This window comes from Solanum verrucosum, unplaced genomic scaffold (assembly GCF_900185275.1).
Source record: "Solanum verrucosum unplaced genomic scaffold, falcon-dt-bn FXZP01000249.1, whole genome shotgun sequence".
In the NCBI taxonomy this organism is placed as follows: Eukaryota; Viridiplantae; Streptophyta; class Magnoliopsida; order Solanales; family Solanaceae; genus Solanum; species Solanum verrucosum.
The window spans coordinates 237,861-248,468 of NW_026019991.1; the positions used below are offsets into that span (position 1 = coordinate 237,861).

The 10,608-nt window shown below is 35.5% G+C and overlaps 1 protein-coding gene across 1 annotated transcript; it reads right to left on the reverse strand.

The window, feature by feature from the left end:
* Window positions 1–6,226: 6,226 nt before the first annotated feature.
* Window positions 6,227–6,685, reverse strand: LOC125819224 (uncharacterized). Its single transcript, XM_049498691.1, has one exon. The coding sequence runs from the start codon at window positions 6,683–6,685 to the stop codon at window positions 6,227–6,229; it is 459 nt and encodes a 152-aa protein (XP_049354648.1).
* Window positions 6,686–10,608: the final 3,923 nt, after the last annotated feature.

The window sequence follows — 10,608 nt, forward strand, 5'->3', positions numbered from 1 at the left end:
TTCAATTACTTACCTCTACCTTTGCTCAATCAACCTCAATGCCCTTCTCAGAAATCCAATGACCCAAAACTATCCCTTCTTTCATCATAAAGTGGCACTTCTCCCAATTTAGCACCAGATTGCAATCTTCACACCTTTTAAGCACCTCAGCTAGATGATCTTGACATCAGTCAAAAGAGTCACCTACCACAGAAAAATCATCCACGAACACTTCAGTAGTGTCCTCCACCATATCATAAAATATCGACATCATACAATGCTGGAAGGTTGCTGAGCATTGCATAACCTAAAGGGCATCTGTTTGAAGGCGAAAGTCCCATAAGGGCAAGTGAACGTGGTCTTCTCTTGGTCCTTCGGAGCTTTAGAAATTTGATTGTAGCCTGAATAACCATCAAGAAAAAAATACCAACCCTTACCAGCAAGTCTATCCAACATTTGATCCATGAATAACATAGGGAATGGTCCTTTTCTGTCCAACCATTTAGGTTACGGTAGTCCATGCAGACTCTTCATCCAGTCACGGCCCCATCGAAACAAGCTCGTTTCTCTCATTAGGAACCACAGTAATCCCACCTTTCTTGGGCACACATTGAACATGACATACCCAACTACTATCTGCAATGGGATAGATAACTACAACATCCAACCACTTGATAATCTCTTTTTTAACTTCCTCTTGCATAGGTGGATTTAACTTCTTTAGTGCTCAATACTAGGTTTGTGATTTGGCATGAGTTGGATTTTAGAGAACAAATATCGAGAGAAATCCCAATAATATCCGCAATAGTCCACCCAATAGCTCTCTTGAACCTCTTTAACACAGTCACCAAGCACTCCACTAGTCTCGCATTTAAATATGCCGCAATGATGACCGGCAAAGTATTATCTCTACCCAAGAATACATACCTCAAATGCGGTGGTAGAGCCTTAAGCTCTAATTTTGGTGCCTCCACAATAGATGGTCTCGCGGGTGGAGACTCGTGATTCTTCATGTCTAAGTCATACTTCTTTGGTTTTTAACTTATATTCGCACCTATTGAGTATAGCTACCACCTCAACATACACTTCAATTCCATCACTATCGAAATTCATTATAACTGTTGCTAGTGCCTCAACACTGAGTTGCTCTTTAATTTCCATTTTTGTTCCACTCTCAACTGTGTAAGTTATAGCAGATACCGTTTGGAGCTCATTACTCTGCTTCATGGACCTACAAATATTGAAAGTTGCTTCTTCATTGTTCAGTCTGAACTTCATCTGCCCATTCTCCATATCAACCAATGCATGCCCTGTGGCAAAAAATAGTCTGCCAAGGATGATGGGAAGCTCAAAATGAATCTCACTGTCAAGAGTCATAAAATCCGCCGGAAAGATTAACGACTCCACTTTCACTAGCACATCACGGAGTACACCAATGGGCCTTTTCAAGGTTCAATTGGCCATAAGTAACCGCATCGTAGTAGGCTTTGGATCCCATATACCCAACTTCTTATAAATAGACAATGGCATGAGGTTGATGCTAGCACCAAGACCACACAATGCCTTAGCAAAGTGTAACAACCCTATAGTACATGGGATCGTGAAAGCACCAGGGTCTTTTTTTTTCTGCACAAGAGACCTTATAGCAATAGCGCTACAATGTTGCAGTCTATCATCATCTTCAAAACTCACAGACCTTTTCTTTGTCACCGGATCTTTCATAAACTTCGCATACCCAGGCATTTGCTCCAAAGCTTCTATCAAAGGAACGTTGATGGAAAACTGCTTCAACATAGTAATAAACCTGTGATATTTACCATCTTCAATCTTCTTCACTAACCTCTGTGGAAAAAGTGGTGGAGGTCTACGTATGGGGACCACTTTCTGAGATATATCTACTTCTTTCTTTGTCACATTCTCAGACTCTTCTCTAACCTCTACCACATCATCTTATTTTCTAATATCAACATCCACCACAGACGACATAGGTGAATCAATGGTTTGCTTACCCCCTCGAGTAGTAACTGCCATACAATTACCATCATTCTTTAGATTTTGGATGGTGTTGCTAGGAAGGGTGTCAGGTTGACGTGGGTTCACTGTAGTAGACAACTGAGTCATCTACTGCTCTAGATGCTCTATTGACACTGCATGGGCATCAACTTTTTGCCAATACCAGACAAGTCGTTTCTCATCTCCTTCACATTCTCATCAGTTGCATCAAACCTTCTCATCTCTTCTGCATCATATCTTCAATACGCGCCATATTGCCTTCCAGTTTCCCTAGTACCATATTCCCAATTTTTTTGATAGGGGACATAAGGTCCAACCCGATCATTTTTGTTGCCATAGTTGTTCCGGTTGTAGTTGCTATCGTGATTGAAGTTCCCATCCTAGACATATTGACCCTCTCAGTTGTAATTGTCATAGTTCCGACCTTGGTTTCCTTGACCTTGGCGCCAATTATCTGTGTTGGAACCTTGGGCATTTGGTAGGGAACCCCCGTCGAATCATTCACCGCATAAGTATCCGCTTCATAATAACACTCTTGAACTGGTGGTGGAGTTCTAGTCAAGTAATTCACAACATTTACCTTTTCCGCACTTTCGCTCACATGCTTCAATACCAACCCTTACTCGATTCTCATCTGAGCCATCTTCTCACGAATCTCATCTACAGACTGGTTGTTTGTAGTATGAATGGCAAATGTGTTTCATCCGGTATCCGACCTCCTAGTGCTCCATGCTTTTTTGTTGCGAGAGATCTTCTCCAGTTTTTATGCAATCTGAGTGTTTGTGCACTCACCATATGATCCTCCAACTATAGTATCAAGCACTGCTTTATTGTTGTCATCTTTACCTCGATATAAATATTCCTTCAATGACTCATCATCAATACGTTGATTCGGAACACCTCTTACAAACGCAGTGAATCTGTCCCAAGAGCTACTTACAGACTCTCCAAGTAATGCCACAAAATTGTTGACCTTATCTTTGTGATTGAGCTTCTTGGACACTGGATAATATCTTGCTAAGAACACATCCTTCAGTTGGTCCCATGTATAGATTGAGTTATAAGGGAGCTCAGTGAACAATATAGCAGCATCGTCTGTCGGTGATAGAGGGAACACTCGCAATCCGATAATTTCCATATCCAAGTATGGTCGACCTACACAGCTTTTGTACACCACCCATAGCTTGGCTAAGTGAGCATGTGGGTCCTCCGATGGCGATCCTGAGAACAAGCCCCTCGATGTAAGCATCTGCATCAAGCTACTGGTCACTACAAATGTGTACCCCGGCAGCAAAGGGGATAGGACAAGAGGTCCATCTGAGTCAGCAATATTTATGTTGCCCCTATAGTTGTCATGCAGTCATGGGCCTGGTGGGCCATGCACCCTCATTGCATCTCCCAATTGAATCTCAGCTAGAATCTGGTTTTCTCCACCAACTACCCTCGGAGGTTGCAACTCAACTTCATCACTTAGGTTGCCTCCGATTGGATTAGCTTGAACTCTTTGATTGTTCATTCTTCGCAAAGTTCAGTTCAACTCTGGATCGTAAGGAGTAACTGGTTACCTTGGCTCCGTGTACTTGGCATACACTGGAGTCAGAACCTGAGAGAGACAAAAAGAAAAAGAAAAAGTAAAATTAGGAAATATTTGACCAAAGTTCAATAATGTAGTTCAAATTAATCTAAAAGCAAAAACTCCCCGACAACGGCAACAAAATTTGATACGCTCAAATTACACCTCCCTAAAGAAGCATAAGGGATCGTTATCAAGTAAAGAACCCAACTTGTAGGTTGGGGTCGATCCCACGATGAAAATGGTTTAGACTTAATTTTAACCAACAATTATATTAGTTTACTCAAATTACTTCCAGAAACAAGTAATTAAAGGGAGGGGGAGTTTGAGGAAGAAATTGTAAGAATTCAGTAAGTAATCAGTAAACAAAAGTCAATTTCGGTTGTTATCAAGATGAGAAAATTAACTAGGGTATATGTGTTCCCACAATCTCATAACGCAGTAATCCTAGTAATAGCAATCATTTCCTAGTGTACTACATGCAAAGTGATAAGTTAGGTATCTCTAAATCTTTGGTCCAACATCTAGAGAATTTCACCCCACACCTTGGTCCAGCTACGTATGTATAACTTACTAATCCTTACATTTAACTCATATTAGATATCACATCGATGTTTGTCTTAGTTATTACTTCACACTAATCGACACTAGCTTATTAGATAGTATCACACTAAATCTATGTTGATAATTCTTTTCTTGTTGATTACCTCCTTTGTCCGGCAAGTAGCAACAAGGTGAGTTCTAACGCGTGCACTCGTTGAAAAGACTTCTAAACAAAAGAATTATCAATGCATGCAACAACACTATTCAAGAATTGCTTTGTTACTATTCATACTTTGTTAATCGCTCATGGTTCCCACAACCCTAGTTGTAGAGTTTATTTACTCGTAATCATATGAACACAATTCATTGTTTTAGATGTAAGAATTATGAACTTACATAAGAAGAATAATAAACCCAGAAATTCAACTTGAATTGCAACACCAAATTCTTCAAAACGATCTTAAGAAATCAATAATTGCTAGGTTTGCAAGAATAATCTCTGAAGTCACAAAAAAGAACTAAATTAATAATGTCTAACCCCCAAAATGAGGTTTACATGCCCTATTTATAAAAAACACAAGTCCTAAATTAAAAGAGAAACAAAATAAGAAAACTTTGTTCAGGCACGCGTCTTCATTCCACGAGACTGACTCACGGACCATAAATGGATCTACGGTCCGTGAGTCCCTTCCGTCAGCCAGGACTTAGAAAAAATTTCAGCTTCCAAAAATCAGCTTCTTTGAAGCAAATGACGGAACTGCAGTACGGACCGTAGATCGATCTACGGTTCGTCAATCCCTCTCGGTAGCTCCACAATTAGAATCTTCAAACATCAGGTACTAGGACCCTCGCAGTATCTTTCTACGGATCAGCAGTATGGTCCGTAGATCAATCTACGGACCGTCAATGGCCACCGTGGTTCCACACTTGGTCAGATTTCCCTGATTTGCCCTCCATGCCTTGCCTGCTAATCTACGGTCACCATCTACGGAGCGTCAATGGACCTATGGTCCGTAGACCACCTCTGTAGATGCCTTATTCTGCATTTCTTTCAGTTGTCTCTTTACGTCCGCGCCTAAATATCTTTACTGCAAAACATGATAAAAACACATAAAAACCAATACAAAAAGGCCCTAGACACACACAACTCTTAAGTGAAATGTATTAAAAATACCGTAAACTCACGGTATATCACAACTATAAAAGGAAAAGTGTACAAGTAATTAGGGACAGAGGGAGTAATAAACTAATTTTAAGAATGTATTGGAAACTGAAAGGAAAAGCCATTTATTTCATGGCCAAGGAAATTATAAAAACATAAAGAACAAAAAAAAATTCAAAATACATAACCTTCAAGTCTTCTACACATGTACCAAAATTGCATCCTCAAATAATTATAATTGATTAATGGGCAAAAGTCTATTGAAAGTGAATTTATTACTTGTTATATATTATTTGACTTAAACAGAAGTGAAAGGGATTATTCACAACTTTGCACACCCAAAACAATGAAATAAAACAGAGTAGGTTTTTTAATACTGTGCAACATAATAATTAACCACTCCAAAAGGCCCCAAAAAGTGACAAACGCATTGGTTGAGCCAACATGTTCCTTCTTCTTATTAATTTTGAGACAAGAGACTTTTGGACTTTCTTCTTAAAACTGAAAAAATTTGTGAGTCTTTTTGACTTATACTTAACAGTAGTCTATTTGTTAATCTTTTGTTAGGCATTTAATATTAAATCAGATAGGAAAAACATATGAGAAAATTCCAAAAAAAGTCTGAAAAAAAATGTGGATATTGATGAGAGATTGGTTACCTTCTCTATACAGTAAAAACTATATAAATTAATACTGGATAAATTAATAATCTCTCAAAAATAATATTTTCCTCCAGTCCCGACTTGGGCCAATGAAAAAAATCACCAATTTCGATAATATAATAAGATAATATATTTCCAGAAGACCCCTATATAAATATATTGTCCATTAATATCATAAATTAATAATTCTTTAAAAGTACAAATATATCTAAGAAAATTTAGTGAAATATGATTCTACTGTCTTCAATTTTTTCTTAAAATTTAAATCTAGTTGATGTTCATCTCTAACTTTTATTATTGCATCCAAGAGCTCTGGTCTTGTCTTTTCGAACTGAACCATAAAATTGTGAAGAGTTCTAGATGCAATGAGTGTTTCCTTACGCGTAACGGGTCAAAAGATATAGTATCATCTTCAACTTCATCATCAACATTTCTTTTTCCGATGGTATCCACAAATTCTTCTAAGTTCTGGACCTCTGAACATGTATCACTTTCACCTGAATAATCCAACAGGTTATTGACATCCATTTTATTGTGGTAGTCGAGATCATTAATCATGACCTCAAGTTTATGAATCACGTTTTCACAAGTGGGTTCATTCAAATTCTTTGAGACTGCATCCCCCGAACAAATTTTACAGTGTTGAAAATAATTTGCTATTGTCTCTTGCTGAACATTAATCTCTGTTGGATCAATTTGTCCCACTTCATAGCCTTCTAATATCCTACGATAAAATTTTCTACGATAATACATCTTGAAAGCTCTTATTATCCAGCATCACAAGGTTGAAATTAGTAAGATATAATGATTTTGATGTATTCATTGTACATTATGTATAAAAAAATTTATATGTAAAATCAATAAATATGATACATAAATTAGAAAGATACAATGATTTTGATATAAACAAATCAACCTCAATTAAATCTCAAACCATTCTTTAAATTAATAAATATTAATGGCGAAATGGTCTGATAGGCCCTTATACGTGTATGAGTTTGTATTGTAGACCCTTCTACTTAATCTTTTGCCAACTGAATCCTTAAACTCAATTAAAATAAGATTTTTAAACCCTTTGACCGTTGATCAAGCTTATGTGGCATTTATTTTGCTGACTCAATTATAGTGTGTGGTATCACACTTAAAAAGGCGAGTGAAAGCAATTAATTTGCTTTAAATAATTAAATAATAAAAACAAAAAAACAAATTAAGGTTCCCAACCCCTCCCTTTTCTTCTCCCTTTGCTCGCGACAGTCTGAGAAAATGACACAGATCTCGGCGGCCCTTGCGATGGCATTTTCATCTGTATCTTCACTCATTCTATCCATTCAACCTCCGTTAATGATTAGGTGTTTTGGTGAGTTATAACAGTGTCAATGGGAGTTTCAGATGTTGAACAAGAAGGCTGATTTTGCTCCGGTAGTTATGGGTCTTCTATGGTGGTTATGTGATGATTATGCTCCGATGGCTTGCTTCGCCCATTCTATCCATAGATTTCTTTTTTCTGTATTGAGATTTGGGTTTGATTGTGCGTGGTCTTATTGTTCGATCCTTAAAAATCTACCATAAAATCCAACATTAAGAAAATGTTGTCTGCTCATATTAGTTTTAAGATTTGGGTTTGACTTGTGCTTTCTGAGCTTCATACTCATTTTTCAAAGAGGAAAAAAAAATAGGAGAAGGGAGATTGTTTTGTTAGTCTATATAGCACCATAACAATTTAAGGATATTCAACTAGGTTGTAGAAGTGGAATCTGTTGAATTTGTGTAGCTTAAGCATTTTAGGTGGAAACTATCAATGAAAAAAATTATGTTTTTTGTATGCTGTATTTACTCTATAGTAGATTGCCCAAATTATCAATTGAAATAGAAGTTAAAGGAAGAAGGAAAGCGATTCTATGGGATAATAGATATGTCTGACTAGATAATTTGAGAGATCAATTTTGGGTTTTCATTTTTTGTCTCTGCGTCTGGTGGTTGTTGGTAGAGGGAGGTGGAGGAAAATTTTGGTGGTTGTGGGTTGAGGGAGGTGGAGGAAACGTGAGAGAAATAACTACTTTGTTTTATTTTTAAAACATAAAACTTATTATTTTTATCTTTTATTTAAGTGTTTTTCTAGTTAATAATTTAAAAATAATTATGACATGGCATTAACATATATGATGTGGATATGACATGTCATTTATGTTAGGGAGAGTGAACTACACACATGGTTGGAGGGGTTCAAAAGTTTCATTTTAATTGAGTTTAAGAGTGTAGTAGGCAAATGATTAAGTAGAAGGGTCTAAAATACAAACTCATACAAGTACAAGGATTCATTGGACCATTTCGCCAATATTAATTTATCGATTAAATAATATCTCTATAAAATAATATATTTTCATGATCCCACCTATATTAATTTATAGAAGTTTTACTGTATTAAGCTTTATATAGGCTTTAACTCTAAAAGAGTTACTAATTTAAACTCATTATAAAGTGGGATGAAAAGTGAAAAATAATTAGTTATAACATCTAATCATGTATTTGGTCTAGTTTAATTCTTATTATTGATTTGATTTTAGAAGTTTATTAGTAAAAGCTATTAATAAATTATTCGTGTAGTAATATGATGATTTACTATTTAGTATTTAATTTATTAAATAGTTTATAACATTTTAGTTTAACGTAAGGGTAAAAGGGTAATCTGACTTTTGCCTAACATGCTTCCCACTTATATATACTTACTTGACTTTTAAGTAAAGGCTTCTTGTGAAGTAAATATTTATGTAAATTGTATTTGATGGCGACTCTAGCAAGTTTCTCATTATGTACATTAGCTGCTCTCAACTTTCTAAGCTTCCCGGGAGGCAGATCAGGGTAATCAAAAAATTGTTGCTTTTTTATTAACATATTCACAATAGAGTCACCCACATAAGTTGTGTTTGAGTAAGCAAAAAGATTAAGAGAAAAATGAAGAAGAAGATAAACTTTGGAGTTTATGGTCCAAAACAAGTCAAGAGAAAAAGCAACGTTATAAGTTGGACCATAGAGTCATTAGACGGTTAAATTGATCTAGATCTGCTTATAATTACCTAAAAATTTCAATCTCTCATATGATTTACCATTTTCTTGGAAGGAGGAGTGAGTAAAACCTTCATGTAACAAGTTGGAGTTCTTGAATATGTATCTAGTTATTTTCTCTAATTCCTTTACTAACCTCCTCCCTTGTTTGTGATCAACATCATCATGTGAGAATTGATTTCTAATATTTAGAGGCTTAATTTTTACAGCCATTCAACTTAACTTTGAATATATTTATTACATTGACCATCTTACTTAAATTGGCCATTTGACATCTCATTATCACATATTCTTCAATTACATATATTTACCAAATATTTTATAATCAACATAACAAATAGATGGATCCCTGTTTTTCGGTGCTTAGTACATAAAACTATTTAGACATAATTTTTATGATCCAAATCTGAAGGATCGTGAAGAACATTCACTAATCCTCTGTTAGGTAAGTCAATTTTTTTCCGATATACTAGAATCTATTAATCATATGGAAATAACTGAAATTGCGGAAACAAGTCATAACTTATTTGTCATATAAGTATATAAATGTGGAAATTATCAATTACTAGAAGAGAGATTAGAGGTAAAATACAACTTTCTAAGTATGAATACACTATTTGTAATGATAAAGGACTAAAAAGTAAAAGATAAAATTTAGAGTTTATAGTAAATATTTGATAGAATACTTTGAATAAGTTATTTGACGTTTTGACAAATCTGCAACATATTTTATGATTTATTTGCACTTTTGATTTTCTAGATGAGTTTGACGGGTGAAACAAAGAATTTATCATAGTCGATGTACTAAATTGAACTTGAAATGCAAATTGAAATATGAAATGCAATAGTTAATAAAATATAAATTAATCGCCCTTAAATACAAAATAAGCTCTAAATTTATTTACAATAAGTACTTTTGAGAAATACATTGATTCCTCCTAAGGAACTAATAAAAACTAGTATAAGAATTTTCTAAGAGGATACAATTTATAAAATAAGACACATCTCTCATCATGAGTAAAAGTTGTCAAATGATCATCTTTGCCTTCACCCAAGAAAGATCACTAATCCTACAACCATACTATGTCAAGTGGTATAGCAAGAGTAGTATCAGTACAAACAAAACATACTGGTACGCATCATCGATCGATCTGAATCAACCACATAACATCACACAATAATCAAGATACTTGCACTTGAAGATACAATTTAGGACCACGATCCTTCAATTACCACCATTACCACCTAGTGTTACTACCACTGAACCCATACACTCTAGCTCAAGTCACTCCACCTTTGTCCACTGCCAACTCCTACACTAAAAACAATTTCACCTTCCTAAACAATCATCGCCTAACCATTCTATCATATAATGACTTCTCAAAACCACCCACGTTGTCTACACAGAGTCCTTCCTGCAAAATTCCTAAATTCAAATCCGCCAACTAATTCTATCATCCAGCTAAACCATTACTCACCTCCCTTAACTCAATCTACTTGTAAGGACTCAGTAAATCTTTTTTGGAAAGGTTCATAAAATTACCATTTTTGCCCTTCCGATATCGACCACAGGGCTTTTTATGTTAATTTTTGAAAGATTGTATTAGAATTGA

Excerpts from the sequence above, each read along its gene's own strand:
- LOC125819224 (XM_049498691.1), bottom strand. The coding sequence starts at position 6,685 with ATGTATTATCGTAGAAAATTTTATCGTAGGATATTAGAAGGCTATGAA.